The 15743-nt window shown below is 40.2% G+C and overlaps 2 protein-coding genes and 1 long non-coding RNA gene across 3 annotated transcripts; 2 read left to right on the forward strand and 1 right to left on the reverse strand.

Annotated features, from left to right (window-relative positions):
* Positions 1-649: 649 nt before the first annotated feature.
* On the forward strand, positions 650-5403 carry LOC133904453 (uncharacterized protein At1g51745-like). The gene is made up of 4 exons (XM_062345976.1): positions 650-799; positions 874-1144; positions 2142-3205; positions 4061-5403. The coding sequence occupies exons 2-4, from the start codon at positions 936-938 to the stop codon at positions 4996-4998; spliced, it is 2211 nt and encodes a 736-aa protein (XP_062201960.1). The 5' UTR covers positions 650-799; positions 874-935; the 3' UTR covers positions 4999-5403.
* Positions 5404-6106: 703 nt separating this feature from the next.
* Positions 6107-7245, reverse strand: LOC133909949 (uncharacterized). The gene is made up of 3 exons (XR_009908467.1): positions 6911-7245; positions 6682-6785; positions 6107-6418 (listed from the first exon to the last, which is right to left on the reverse strand). It is a non-coding gene; the product is annotated as an uncharacterized LOC133909949 (long non-coding RNA).
* A 973-nt stretch (positions 7246-8218) lies between these two features.
* On the forward strand, positions 8219-11115 carry LOC133904461 (FBD-associated F-box protein At1g66310-like). The gene is made up of 4 exons (XM_062345989.1): positions 8219-8349; positions 8517-9441; positions 10312-10467; positions 10558-11115. Exons 2-4 carry the CDS (start codon positions 8545-8547, stop codon positions 10729-10731), a joined length of 1227 nt encoding a protein of 408 aa, XP_062201973.1. The 5' UTR covers positions 8219-8349; positions 8517-8544; the 3' UTR covers positions 10732-11115.
* The last annotated feature ends 4628 nt before the right edge of the window (positions 11116-15743 follow it).

A 15743-nucleotide genomic window follows, 5' to 3' on the forward strand; every position in this document is an offset into this window, starting at 1 on the left:
CGTGATCGGGATTGGGGTTGGATGGGAAAGAGGGACCATCTGTCAAAGCTCGGAGGAGGGGTGGCAGGATGTCCTGCCTGGTGCGAGAAACACTACATATTTTTTAAGTTGTAGAAATTTCAAAAATAATAAATTAAAAAATAGGCATCCGTTTTAAAAAATTGTAAAAATAGGCGTTTATTGCCCTCTGACCTGTCGCCCTTCCAACAGACGACATATTTAAAATAAAAAATATTTCGTTCTTTTGTTCTCAAAATTTAAAACACTGTCAAAATTTTCATGAAAAATTCTGAAATTTTTTGATGGTGTAGAGAATACTATGACCTAGCTCTAAAAAATTTTAAACAAAAATATGATCCATACAGTAAGAAAAAAAGATAAATTTTATTATACATGATTATGTATAACAAAATTTATCTTTTTTTTGCATTGTAGAGATCATGTTTTGAGTTAAAATGTTTTAAAATTTATATTATAGATCCTCTGCACCATATATTTTTAAAAAAATTATAATTATTTTAATAATGTTTTGAATTTTAAGAGCATTGGGCGGTCCGCAACTGATTGGACGCGGTGACACGCGAATGGGCTTTTGGGGCTTCTCAGAGTCCATTACCTGACGCACCCGAACAACGAAACGGCCCAACCCCCCGCCCCTCCCCTTCTTCCTCCTCCCCTCGGCAGACTCCACCCCTTTCTCTCCTTCCACTTCTCCCCACCTGCACGCCGAGACCCCGACTCCCGGAGAAGCCGCCGTCTACGCCGCCGCCTGGTCTCGCAGAGCCGTCACCGCTGCGCGGTCTCTTGGTTCACCCGCGCCCCTTCCTGATTTCTTGGACAAGAAAAAAGCGTTTCTTGACTTGATCAGTTTAGGGGGAGGGCGGGAAGGGGAGGCGATGCTGGTGGGGAGATAGGGGGCACAGAGATACGAGGCTATGGGGAGCTTCGCGGGAGAGGGCGAGTGGCTAGGCGGCGTGACAGGGCCGGACGCCGAGGTCGGGGCGCTCGTGTGGGTGCGCCGCCGCAACGGATCCTGGTGGCCCGGCCGGATCCTCGGCATGGATGAGCTGCCCGAGAACTGCGTCATCCCGCCGCGCTCCGCCGGCACGCCCATCAAACTCCTCGGCCGCCCTGACGGCAGCATGTCTGTACAAACCCTTGCCGTACCAATACCTCAACCGCCCTGTTGCCCTTTATAATCACTTCATTATGATACTTTCTTGCGCTTGTACATGCGTAGATTCGACTGGTTTCGATGATCCGTGGCTGCCGCGTTTTTGCTTGGCCTTGTGGTCATCGGATCATTGGACCTCTCATGTTGTGTTCACTCTCAAGTTGGGCAGGGAACAATCTTTTTTTTTCTTTTGGGTGTGCCACTTGATTTAGGTTGAATGGAAACTTGGAAAGGGAGGGTACTGTATATGTTCGATTGTCGCTTGGTGCTTTCTGGATGTGTATAGCTACTCTAAGCTCATCAAGGTTGATGGGATGTTTTTCTTTTCTGGATGCTTGCATCCATAGCTTAGAGATAGGGGGTTTTACAGTTAGCTGTAGATGTTGTTCTTGCCACGCATGGTGGCAGCATCAACAGAGCGTATCTGTCAACCCCTATTTTCCTTCGTGATATGAACCTAAAAAGTGGGATAGGTAGCAGAAGGATCAATTGGATGATGAGCTTATCACTTCCTATGTATACCAAGTGGGCAAAAAAAATGGCATGCATTTCTGAAAATAAGAGGTATGGATTGAAACTATGTGGAAAGTGATTGATCTATTTTCTTGATGTCTATTTGATCTATGAACATGCTCTCTGAGTGTTTTGTGTAGTTCAAAAAATGTGGTGATATTAAGAAAGTGTACCCCACCCCCACAAATTGGATTTCAAAACTTGGTTGAAGGCAAAGGTTCTTTGATTTGGCGAACTGGTCGTTTGAAGTTGTATGCATATTTTTCACTTAAATATGTGTTTTTAGCTTCACGAGCAAGTGCATAAATCAATGTTTATTACTCCCTTTGTCATTACATCTCTTCTAAGTACGTTGCTTTTGAAGCGTTATTTTCTTTCTTGTTTGTAGCATTGAAGATCAGTTTACTAAATTATTGATGCCTGCGTTCTAAGTCTGAAAATGTTTATCTTACAGTGACTGGTATAATCTCGAGAAGTCTAAGCGTGTGAAGTCGTTTCGGTGCGGAGAATACGATGAATGTATAGAAAGAGCCAAGGTTCTAACTCGCCAGCAAAAGAGGACACAGAATGAAGGGAGGTATGTTCGCAGAGAGGACGCCATTATGCATGCCCTTGAAATTGAAAGGTCCCGTTTTCCAAATAAAGATGATGATTTTGAAGAGGATATCGACAATGATATGTGTGCAGCCCAGAACATCTATTCCGCAAAATCTAAAAACATAAATGGGCTCAACAAAAGATCTTCTCGCACTGCAAGGGGTATGTATGATATTGAAGAAAATTCAGCTCAAGGTTTGTCTCAAGCCCTTATAGTGTATAAACAGCCACAAAATATATCCTCTTCAAGCACTAGATATGCATCATCATCAAAGAAGAAACGGAAGGGACAAAAAGATTTTGAGGATGATACAGTTCAAGGATTCCAGCGAATGAGAGACCTTAGGGAGATTGGAACAAAGAATGTTCCCAAACAGAAGCTCAGTGCTGGTATCTTTTTAGATGGGCATCAGGATGTACCTCTTCTTGAAAGTGGACGAAGCTTTGGCTATACTTTTTATACCAATGGGATAAAAAAGAGTAAGCAGTCTCATTCATCCATAAAAAAGAAACGCTCCAATATTGGGCAATCTTATGAAAATTCGAGGAAGAAAGATAGGCGCCGTCCTATATCAAAGTTATGCGAAGACTCAGAAGTGACCGTTCGTACATATTGTCACTGGGACCCTTCGGGGCAGTCTACTAGCCAGTACCCAGGAGACCAAATGTCCAATCTGTTTGAACCAAGTAGGGCAAAATCTATTCTTTCAACTGATGTAAATAACTGTTCCTACAGCTCAGGCACTTCAAGTTTGGAGGCCTTATTAGATACATCACGCACCAATCACAAAGGTGCTGCCAAGGCTATTACAATAAAGGATGCTGAAGTCTCGTGCAAGACTAGATTTCTCAATGATGTCAGCTCTGATAGTGATGAATCTTTTGATGCCCTTACTTCGGAGGGTAATGTTCTGGAGGAAGGTAAAGTCACAGTGCCACTTTCCATTTTCTCGGTTGCACTACATTTGTTTTTTTAAGAAGGGAGTTGCTCTGTATTTATAAGCATACTTTATCTACTGTGGCCAATTAGATAGGTCGGGTAAATAAATGTACATAAGAATATTATTTATGGTTGTAGTGTTATTATAACTGCTCCATGGTTGGTAATCGAGAGAATGTGCGAATAGCACAGTGGTAAGACCTCCAGGTGTGAGGCTACCAACCAGGGCTCGAATCTTAGTTCTCGCAGAAAAAAGCCCCTCGCTGTGTTCCCCGTGGTCGTGGCATGGTCGCTCAGCTATAGCATGCGGGTTGTAGTCGGCTTTCGGGGTCTTTTCTCGACCTTAATGCAATAGCTTCATGATGTTTCTCCCCTTGGAACGAGTTTTTTTTTTGTTGTAATCGAGTAGGCCATGTGTTTTGTTAGACAAATGACTACTCATTGGCAAATTTCTTGTACAACAGAGTTCTTTAGATTTCTAGCATACAGCTATGACAATTTATCCCATTTAGGGCATGTTTGTTTTAGCTGTGGATTATGAAAAGCAGCTTATAGATTGTGGATTATGAAAAACAGCTTGTAGATTATGGATTGTGAAAGCTAGATTATAAAAGCTGGATTGTACAATCTGCAGAAGCTGGTGGAAAACGGATTGCTGGATTGTTACAATCTGGAGGCTGGATTGTTACAATCTGGAGGTTAGATTGTACAATCTAGCTTTTATAATCCAGCCTGTTTGTTTCAGCTTGCAGATTTCTTTCTCAATCTTGAATTTTGATGCAATTTTACATGCCATATGATCTGATTTTATCACTCTCCAACTGTTTTTTTTTCAGACCATTTGAATACTTATGGATCTTGTACATCCATAAAGGATCAAATCTCAAAACCGAACAATCAAACTACCGACTGTAGCAAAGTTAGCATATCTTCAATTCGGCATCATAGAAGTTCCAAGAAGAAAAGCATAAGCTCTGTCACTCCAATACCTAAAGAAAGCCACAAGAGGGATAAGAATTCGCTGCTGCAGCAATATGAAGGGACAATGAAATTGGAGCCTACTGAACTTGAGAATAATAGGCGACTTGCAACGCCTGAGCATGACGAGTCCTCTGAAACTATAAGCAACCATTCAAATTCAGAGAAGGGCACAGCATCAGTCCCATATTATGTTCCACTTCAAGTACTACTTCCTGAACAGCAACCTGATCTGAAACCTCCAAGATGCCATGTAGTGAGGCCAACCAAGAGAGCTCGTGCAGATTATAGATTATATGATGTTGAGCTGACTGTTCAAAGAAGCTACAAGGGCCATCCCGTGCCCCTTGTTTCCCTCATGAGTAAATGGACAGGTAAACCCATTGTGGGGTACCCTGCCACTGTGGAGGTTTTGGAGGACAGTCGTCCAGCAGCAAGTAGAGATGTGCACCGCCCAGCAATTGGCAGTCTTGACTCCTTACTAAAGAGTGGAACTGCAGAGCCACGGCAAGCAAGATCTTCACATAAATCGCGATCCAAATCTAGTGATCGTAAAAAGGTCTCGGAGCATGATTTGGATAAGTCCTGGCGGCCCCATACCAAGAAACCAGCATCTTCACCGAGGAAAATGCGGAGGCTCTCATCTTTTGCCAGCAGTCGAAGGGAGGGCGCAAACAGGAAGCATGTAGTCGCCGGGACTGGTGGACCTACTGTTGCGTGCGTTCCGCTTAGACTCGTCTTCAGTAGGATCAATGAAGCACTAAGCTTCCCAGTGAGACAAGAAAACCCCACCTGACGTGGCAGGCAGGCAGGCAGGCAGGCAGGAGAGCGCTATGGTTTTGCTGAGACAGCATGTGGGCATCATATACATTTGCTAGGTTTTCTTTGTACATTAGTTTCCGTATTATTTGAAAGCTTAATGCCTGGCATGTTCATATCTTAAGTATCATGCCCTTCTAATCAGTAATTGCACTGTGCAATTACTACTTAGCCTCCTTGAGATTCTGGTGAAACAGTCAATAGTGGGAAGAAATAAGGGGCATGAGTTGCTGTGCTTCCGCCTGATCGTGGGAGATAATGGCAGCCCAGTTTGCTATACAATCTTATATATGCCAGCAGCACCAGTTGTTTCAGATAGGTTGCTGTATATGTATAATTGATCGTTGCAGTGATAGCTTAGGCTTCGAGCAATTGCTTCCAACCTTGAAACATGTATAAGGCATCTTCAGTGCAGATGCTGGCATCTGCAAGTGTACATTCTTGGAGGTGTTCGTTTTGCAGCATTGCTGTAGACTGTGTTGCATCACAGTTCAAGGCACGGATACTTGATACAACTACTTATGCATACACCACCTCTAAATATCAGAGCACTCAAATGAATGCGATGAGTTCAAACTTATATCTGCGCATAATTCCGGTCAGTTATATGTTCTACCTGATAAGATCTGTTTTTTTTTCTTTTTGAAACGTAAAACCTGATAGGATCTCTGGCACACGAAACAGTCGTTTCATCTGACGGGTAGATTGTGGACTCAACAACGTTCATTGAAATAGGAACTCAAAATGGTGCATAACTGTAGTTTCCGAACAACATTCATCAAAACGGTGCATACGAGTAGATTACGAACTCATCAACATTCAACAAAATGGTGCATGCGAGTAGATTCCGAACTTATCAGCATTCATCAAAACCGTGCATACAAGTAGATTCCAAAGTCAGCAGCATTCATCAAACCGGTGCGTGTAACAACACATTTACTTAAACATTTTTCTCAGCTTCTAAGAAAAATATAAAACCAGGGGAATAACAACCACCAAACCTGCGCATGCACCAGAATGAGGTCCATGTGATGGGCAATGGCTGGTAAATCACCGAGCATTATGCAAACATGAATAGAGTGAAGTTTTACACCAACGCCACTTGAACATCGAAATATGAACAGGCAGTTAAAAAACAGGCCACATCATCTGCTTAAAAGTGTTGCAGTCAGGAGATAGACTTCTTCCAATATCCGACACAACACCGAGTTTCTTGATAGTGATAGACTTAATTTACAGGGATCGAGCAACCAATTAAGTTTTGCTTGCTGCACAATATCACTACTGTGATCTAGACTGACGATCAAGAGCAGTAGCTGCTTTGCTGAGCAACAGGCTGACCCTTCATTTGCACGGTTGCAGGCCTACTAGCACTTGCAGCCGGTTGACTTGCCATCCTATTCAAAGAAAAATAACAACAATTATCTTTTATTTGTTCTCGTGTGCAGGTGAACAATAGCAACAATAGTAATCATGGCTTCTCATCCACTTTGAATCAGATGTAATATTATGTTCCGTGATTATATCAACTGTTCTGGCTTTGTACATGGAACTCCAAAAGAAAGGGGCCTTCCCTATATTAACTTATTACCTTTGATTAATACAGAATGAATGTGAAACTGTTGCCTCATAAAATCTAGAAAGTGAAGTATGTTGTTACCTGTTCTTTATCTCTCCTGCCATGGTCATGAAGGCCTTCTCCACATTTGTTGCATCCTTGGCACTAGTCTCAAGGAATGGTATTCCGATCTCATCAGCAAGGGCCTGTAATGGCGAGTAACATAAAGCCAACTTAACTATCATGCAGACTGAAAGCAACATTTATGCAAGCTAATTGATGCACCAAAATAGTATGGAATTTACAGCCTTTACTACAGTGAGTTACTTACAATCTGCAGCTTTATTGTCTTCCCATCTTGCTCAACAGTACGGATTTTCTAGCAAGCCAAAGAATGGGTGGAAAGGTTATACAGGAGAAATAAGGCATGCACGCACTGACACGCTTCACGAGGTGACGGCTCCTGCTCCCTGGGAGAGAGGCGACGACCGAGGAGGAGGATGAGGGAGGCGAGAGAGAGAATTGGGGGAGAAGTAGTGGAGGGAGCACGCGATGATGGGGGGAGAGGGAGAGACACGAGGAGGAAGGAGTTGGAGTGGTGACCTGATCCGAGTACCTTGGGTTGGGTTGGGTTATCGAGCGGGGGCACGCCTTTGTCGTGTCTACGTCGACCTACCAATGCTCCAACTAGGCTAGCGACGGCATGACTCCACCACGACCACCATCGCACAAGTTGGTTGCTTTTGGTGTTCGGGGTCTCCGCCCGGTGGGGCTTAGTTGCTAGGGTCGTGCAGTTTGGATCTTTTTTATTTTTAAATTTCAAAAATAAAAAGTTGAAAAAATAAACATTTGTTTGAAAAACTTATAGAACCAGACTGCTATAGTTCATTAAAAGGGCGATGGACGACATGTTTAAAAATAAAAAATATTTGGTTCTATTGCTTACAAAATTCAAAACATTATGAAAATAGTCTTGAAAATTTCTAAAAAAATTTGATAGTGTAGAAAATACTATAATTTAGCTCTCCAAAAAATTTTAAGACAAAAATAGGATATGTACAATGAGTAAAAAAAGATAAATTTCATTATAAAGTATTACATATCTTTTGACACAGAGGGAGCCGTGGCCAACCACGTTTTCCAAAAAATCTCTACTACTTAAAAAATACGAAGTGATTCTTGAAGCCTTCTTACAATCTGCTATGTTCTGCCTCCATATCCTACCCAGGTCGAAGCACCCTGGGTCAAGGCCTTTTTGGCCCATGGCTCAAGCGAGGAGTTCTTGTTAAAGTTATCCGCCCCAGCCGCCACATCAACTCCTGCTCCCCACTAGTGGTAGATCTAGAATTTAGCGATTGGGTATTTAGTATTCATGGCATGAAGATTATAAACTTCTGATGCTTGCTACTGCGGTATGAGAAAGTGAGTTCTTTCTAATTAATAGGTCGAGTGGAGGATGAATGGTAGCTTAGACTCACGTTTTGTTAGACGGTCTGATGTATTAAAACAGCAAGTTAGCTTAACTAGAGATATATATACTTTATTTTTTTTTTAAAAAAAGTTACGTATTCAATTGAATAACTTTACACCGACATAGATTTTCTCATGCTCCCCTATTATACACATTTTTTAGCTCCGCTTACAGTACAAGGACATTCACTAGTTAAAAGAACATGGCCAACTACGGTGGTACAAAGCTCCGCGAGTCGACCGCTGATTGGTAATTCGACCGGCTTGCGTTTTTGGAGGGCGGCAGGCTACGGACGCACGGTCTGCTCCCGCTTCCTTCGTCCTCCTCATCTCGCTTCTCTCCTCTTCGATTCGATTGCTATCATTTTTACCCGGGAATCTCCGCTCGATTACCGATTCCTAGCACCATCTTTTCCGATCTGCGGATTCATGGCTCACCGTCATTCTCCATTTTCACTTTACCGCAGCTAGTTGGAGCATCACCTGTTCGACGAAATGCCGCCTGCCCCCGACCCCGTGGCAGAGACGCCTGGTGGCAGCCGACGCATGGGCATCGCCCCAGCGACGCGCGTTCCCTTGGCGGGGCGCGGGATCAACGACCTCCCCCGCGACGCCCTCCTCCGCGTCCTGTCCTACCTGGGCGCGCGCCAGCTCGTGCGGACGTGCGTGCTCTCGCGGCAGTGGCGCGACCTCTGGCGCGACGTTCCCCGCATCAAAGCCTCGCGCGAAGAGTTCGGACCCGACGCTGACGGCGGCTACGAGGAGCGCAACCCGCTGTTCAAGAAGTTCGTTAACCACCTGCTGATGCTCCGTAACCCCGTTGCCTTGGACGAGTTCCGGCTCTACCACTACATCGGTTCACAGCACCAAGCTGACAGCGCAGAAGCTAACCTATGGATCGGTCATGCTTTGCTCTGCAACGCTCGATCTGTCGAGGTAGCTGTATGGGGCTATGGATTGAAGATCGATTCCGCGGTGTTTACTTCACAGCACTTGACTACCCTGATGCTTTGCGCTTGTAATTTGACCCCTGGCTTCTTTGAGCACCTCCAAACGGGCTGCAAAGTATTGGAATGCCTGATATTACAGCATTGCGCCATTGATGACATTGAAATTTCCTCCCACACACTGAAGATTTTGTTCATTAGCACTGATAGTTTTTTCAGATCTGATGACCGGGCTTCTATTTCCATTCCAAGCCTCAAGTATCTTGGCTTCTATGGTCATGCTCACGGCAGAATACCTTTACTAGAGAACATGGAATCACTAGTGTTAGCTTACGTTTCAGTTGGTAGGTTCGAGGGCACTGGTATTCAAGTTGATGTTATCAGTCAATTTCTCTGGGGCCTTTCTGGTATTACAGAATTGGACTTCAATTTCGTAGAAACAGAGGTATGCTTCTTTATTTAACATTATGCATCCATGCAAATATTCATAAGTCGATATCTGATATCTAAGCACGGTATTTAGTCTTTGTTCTGTAAGTGCAAAACTAACTGTTTGATAATTTATTCTGATATCGAGATGTATCTAGAGGATGATTGATGCTCTCAAGTGCCAACATAGCACAAGTTAGTTCATATACTTAGTTCATTTGTAGATTCACTAAACATTTGACCAAGTGTCACCTTAGTTGGTGGTTTGACACAGGAATGGAACTGAGACATTTTCCTTTCAGTTACATCTACCTGTTCTGTTGTGGATACTATACATTGGTGGCAAGAGCTGAAAATGCATTTTGTCTTATAGCAGGGTGATTATCTAACTTCAGTCTCAATTACTGCATATAGATGTGAAAAATAAAGGCACCATGGAACCAGCAAGTGCATCAATATTCTCCTCACAATCAGATCTCTACAATCCAACAGATAGATCATCTATCTCCTAGTCTTATTGTCTTTTCACGAGATACCTGAGTTGCATAGAGATCACTCATAATGATTAGATTACATGTACTCTAGATTATTGACTCTCCTTCAAATAATAAGCGTAGTATTTTATAGTGTGGATTATTTTTGCTAAACGTGGTTTCTGCTTATGTTGTGGTTTTCTTCATCTAGTGTGTTTTGAAGCTGTATTCCTGCTTGAAAGTTGTTCAACCCAATCGTGCTTGCCACATGATTTTAGCTCACTCCTAATCTCTTTGGAAGTTTGGCCAAGACAGTAAAAATTCCTTTAATATGGCATGGATCCTATGTCATGTCCTTATCATTTATTTTTATTTTTTTGCGAAATGTCCTAATCATTTGAACCTTTGTGCAGCTGAATATGGAAAAGAATTTGCAATGGTGCCCAACATTCAACAATCTTAAATTCCTGACTCTTGGTGAATGGTGTCTGCATGCAGACTTCTATGCATTGATAGTCTTCCTTCAGAACTCACCTAATCTTGTGAATCTAACTCTGAATCTCAAAAAGGTGCATGCTTCTCTCCACATTTATATTCTGTTTATATGAAAGATTTATGCATGTGCATGAAGGTAAACTTCTATGTTTTTCACTCTGTAGCCTATTGATGTACCTGGAAGATTCAGGGGCGAACTCCGAGAAAGATCGTTTACATGTGAGCAACTTAAGATTGTTAAAATCATTTGCTCAGAGCGTAATCCCGTGGTCGACAGTCTGGAGAAGTTTCTGGTTGCGAGTGGCATAACCTCTGGTCAGATTCGCATCAGTCATTAGAAGTAGTTCTGGCCATATATTTGTAAGGAGCACTGGAACCAGTCACCGGATCGTTCGTTCATTAGCGGACACAGGAACATATACATGTTTAGTCGCGTCAGACTTCGTGGAAAACATCTCAGTTCCACTTTATCAGCATTTCGGCTTGGATGGATGCGTTCTGATGAAATGGATGAGTTGTATATCACGTGAATGTTAATATTTTGTTACCTCATTGGTTTTTACTTAGGATGGATGCATCTTCGGAGGAAATTGATTACATTTTTCTGTGAAATGTAGAAAAAAGGGTGCCATGGCACACGTGCTAGATCAGACATAGATTGGTACGGTGTATCAGATCATGCCAATGCGATCAATGACAATGGTTTAAAGATCTCAGTTTTATTTTTCTTAATGTGTCTGTGTGTGTGTTTTGCTTCAGCTCCCGGTCGCATGTTTATGCAGGTATCACACGCGTACGTTATTTGCCAAATTAAATAATTTAAATTTATCAGCTGTCCTGCAAAATATTGAAACAACAATTTCTATGAAACTTTTTTTTGGAAATATATGTGACAGATCTATATGAAGACGCATATTTCTGCAAAAAAATGAACCACGGATTACTTTTGCGAAGATCGAAAAAAATGACTATTCTTTAAAAAAACCATGTACTACGATGGCAACTTGGTACAGCACACGCACGCCCTCCATCTTACCCCTCTACTACGATGGCAACTTGGGAACAATGTGGAATTTTTATTTTTTTTCCTTTCAAAACCGTATTTCACAACTAGACTCTTTAAAAAACGTTGTCTAGAAATGGATCATCCGCACGACGTCATAACTATTGACGCCGTTGTTCAGCAACACGACGCTATGACAATTAGCATCGTAGTAGCTGTTATATATGATCTTTCAAGTCAAACATAAAAAATCATACGTGGCCGCTAGCACAATGTCAATTATCACAACACCGTGCTAATCAACTACACAGCAAATATCACGACGCCGTACAAAATGATCTATTTTTAAAAATTGTTTTCTCGAAGGTCTATTTATAAAATATGTTTTAAAAAAGAGTTAAAATGTTAAAATTCCACGGGGACGATATAGACATATAGTTGCACTGCTATTTCAGTGGGTGCCCCTGCCTTGCGGCGCTACCAAGGTCATAAAATCTTGTGTCCAAACAAATCAAATAGAAATGCCTTTGCAGATTGTTGAAATAGGACTTACAAATAGTTGTATATGCATTTAAAAAATATCACGGAGGCTACAAAAGTTGAATAAGGTCTTCACAACCGTTGAGTTGTTGCATTAAGTTTTCCGTATTGTTTGTTGTGCATTAAGTTTTCCGTATTGTTTGTTGTGTCCATATGGAAGAGAGAGAGAGAGAGAAAATACTAACGCAATGAAAAATACTTCTCGACATGCAATACAAGTATTCCGGTTTCATTTGAACAATGAAACATCCTTCGTTAACTAATGAGACAGTCGTCGTCACCACGTGAAAAAAACTATAGGCGACGAGTGATAACCGTTATAGGTGATGGGTCTCGCACCTATTATTTTGAACATGTCACTAATAATTAGTCATAAGTAACAGGTAAGAACTCGTCGCTAATAAGATCATATACGATACGTCGTAATATGACTCGTCACTTATAACTTACTATAAGTGATGAGATATAACAATGATATGTTACTTATGACTGATTTACGTTTTTCACATTTTTCAACAGAAAGAAGTAAAAAATAATAATTCTCCCGAGTCATCCCAACGCTTGTCTTCACCACTCGCTACGGGTCATTTTCTATTTTTTCAACACTATTTTCAGTCTTTACGTTCCGCAGAATCGAACCCACGACTTTCCCCTTCGAGCGTGTTACCGCCTCACCTATCGTGCACTTGTGATAAACATCGGATATTTTATCCTTTTACCGTTTTTGCTAAAGGTCATAAATGACGGGTCGTAATATTGATCTGTCACTAATAACTTTTTTACTTTACATATAAAATGTATATTAATAATTAAATATAAAATTTAATAGATGGCTGGTTATAATTTACATATAAAATTTGTGTTCATCCAAATTTGTATTAATATTTTATGAATTTCTGAATATCTCATGAAACAATCGCAATTTGATAGGTGATCAAAGTGTCTTTGGTAAAACGGGTATAACTTTTGCATACAGACTTTGATTTTGATTTTTTTTGATTTTGTGGACATCTACATAAAAGGTTACATCCATTGCCGTCAGTTTTGGCGAATTTTTTGAGGCTAAATTTGGCTTGGAAGATTGAGTTCTCGCCCCTAAAGTTTCTGCACCGTTTTCAGAATGCACATTTGTATCCATAGTCGTCACCTCTTACATCAAACTTGAGCAGAAATGATATATATTTCTTATTGTAGTGTTGCTGATGTGAGGAAAAATAAGAGAAGAATAAAAAGCAAAAATAAAAAAATTAGTGAGCTAAGTATTTGTGACGAGTCATAACTTGATTTGTCACAGATGTCAAGTCATAAGTGATGAGTCAAAATTTGATCAGTCACTTATGACTGCTAGGACAACCCGTCACTGATGCCAGGTCATAAGCAATAGATCACAACTTGACCCGCCACTTATGACTGACTTAGGACGATCCGTTGCTGATGTCAGGTTATAAGTGATATGTCATAATTTGATCCGTCACTTATGATTGATCTAGGATGATCCGTTACTGATGAATCATAATTAGTGATGGGTTACAATTATAATCCATCACTATTATCATAAATAATATGTCATATTACGCATCATCGCTATTATTATAAATAACGGATCTTATTACGATCCGTCACTAATTTTATATCTCATTTATCTATTTTTTACGTAGAAACATAGTCGATGAGTTATCGAAAACACCATGTGATGAACTAATGCATGAGAACTGATGAAGTGATTTAATATTAATCTTATTTCATTGATCATGCCATAAGGGGCGCAATGGTTCAAATAGATTACAAATTCGTCCATAGGTTTAAAAATGGTAGCCATTCGATTTTTCGAAGAAACTGTATCTTTTTGGCACGGAGCGAGCCATGGCCAACCACGTTTTTCCAAAAAAAAAAAAAAAAACCATGCCAACTAGGTGGTACAAAGCTCCACGAGTCGACTGCTGATGGGCAACCCGACCGGCTTGCGTTGCTGGAGTGCGTCAGGAGGGCGGCAGGCTACGGACGCACGGTCTGCTCCCGCTTCCTTCGTCCTCCTCATCTCGCTTCTCTCCTCTTCGATTCGATTCTATTACATAATTATTCATAAAATCTTTATCAATATATTTATTTAATTCATAAAATTAGTACGAGATGATTTTAAAAATTACACAGTTCAGGAGAGTAAACTTCTAAGATGTATAACATGTTAATTATTATCAGATCATGTATAACATGTTAATGTATATTGCACTTTTTTCTCTTTTTACGAGAAACTGAGCCTAACTCAGTTGGTTGATGGTGTAGATGTATATCTATATTATCTAGGTTCGAGTCTTTTTCGATACGAATTTGAATATCTATTTCTTCTCTTATATAATGCTACATAGTTCTTCCTAGGTTTTTTTTTTATTTACAAGTTTTACTCTCAAGTTTTCTCATATAAGGTTTTTAATGAAGTAATATCAATACAAGCATATATATCTTATCATTTTCTCCTAAGATTTTTCTCCATTGAGTTTTTAAGGAGTTTTTCAATAGCATATTACAATCAATACTTTTCTTCTTATATTTTTTTCACATGATTTTTTTAAAAATTATTCATTGATCAATATACGAGAATGAATTAATCAATGAAGAGTACAGCAGTTGATCGATACAGAGCCATAACCACCTATAATGGTTGCCTTCCTACCATCCGTTGGGAAAGGATGCCTCCCAACAAACACATCTTCTTCGTGTATATATGTACACTAATGAAACGATGAAAGAATCAATGAAAACTCATTTTTCCTATCCATTCTCTAGACCCACTATGTCTCTTGTGTATCAATTAGTTTTCCAACACAACTGATACTTTGTCTTTGATTACCTGCTGTCTGGTTGAGATTATGGCGTTATTATGCTATCTACTTTATTGATTTGACATCATTAATAATGCAGTAACTCTTTATATTTATATATATATATATATATATATATATATATATATATATATATATATATCCTCTTGTTATTTTTGGATGGCTGATAAAATGTAGAATTCAAACATAAGATGTCAAATTGAACAATTGATCACTAGAAACTAGAAAAATGTATCCTATTGTATGTAGAATTTATTTCTGACTATATATTAGTGTACTCTTATTGGACACTCACACACTCATTTAAGAATTAACACGATGGTCCTACAATCACAAAGCCTTTTCTACTCTGGATAGTACTTTGTGTGGTCCTTTCACATGAGTTATCCTGTTCATAATTTGTGTGTACCGATCTAATATTACTTTCAAAGTCTCATCAGATCACATAATGTATTTTTTATGTGCAATGTAAATTATATTTAATTTTCATATCCAAGAAAAAAGTTTCACCTTTTTTTTTGCCAAACTTATTCCTATCCATCTTGAGTATGTAGTCATGAAGAGATCCATCTTTCAACTCACTTTGCTTAATATGATAATATCAAAGTACCTGGTTCTTACAGTTGCCAATGTTTGCAGTATTTGAAACCACATGATCGTGGAAAGCTTTCTCAACTTGAACTCCTAGTCATTGATGAAGCTGCTGCCATTCCATTGCCAATTGTTAGGTCCATGCTAGGTCCATACCTTGTTTTACCATCTTCCACCGTCAAAGGTATGTTTGTTATGTTACTAATTATGTGGTACCATAATTCATGATGGTGAATGGTTGATGAGAAATCAAGTGGGTATGTATCTTAGCTTATATATGATGAGTTATTGACAACATAGTCAATGGGACTAATATGTTTGTCAATTATATATTTTAATAGATCTCATGAATACAACACATGAAGAAGCCATCAAA

This window comes from Phragmites australis, chromosome 2, assembly GCF_958298935.1.
Source record: "Phragmites australis chromosome 2, lpPhrAust1.1, whole genome shotgun sequence".
Lineage (NCBI taxonomy): Eukaryota > Viridiplantae > Streptophyta > Magnoliopsida > Poales > Poaceae > Phragmites > Phragmites australis.

What these genes read in the sequence shown, in the direction of transcription:
- LOC133904453 (XM_062345976.1), top strand. Translation starts at nt 936, where the DNA reads ATGGGGAGCTTCGCGGGAGAGGGCGAGTGGCTAGGCGGCGTGACAGGG. An exon ending in GGCCGCCCTGACGGCAGCAT is followed by an intron (nt 1,145 to 2,141) that starts GTCTGTACAAAC and finishes TTTATCTTACAG; the next exon opens with TGACTGGTATAATCTCGAGA. An exon ending in GGGTAATGTTCTGGAGGAAG is followed by an intron (nt 3,206 to 4,060) that starts GTAAAGTCACAG and finishes TTTTTTTTTCAG; the next exon opens with ACCATTTGAATACTTATGGA.
- LOC133904461 (XM_062345989.1), top strand. Translation starts at nt 8,545, where the DNA reads ATGCCGCCTGCCCCCGACCCCGTGGCAGAGACGCCTGGTGGCAGCCGA. An exon ending in TCAATTTCGTAGAAACAGAG is followed by an intron (nt 9,442 to 10,311) that starts GTATGCTTCTTT and finishes ACCTTTGTGCAG; the next exon opens with CTGAATATGGAAAAGAATTT. An exon ending in TAACTCTGAATCTCAAAAAG is followed by an intron (nt 10,468 to 10,557) that starts GTGCATGCTTCT and finishes TTCACTCTGTAG; the next exon opens with CCTATTGATGTACCTGGAAG.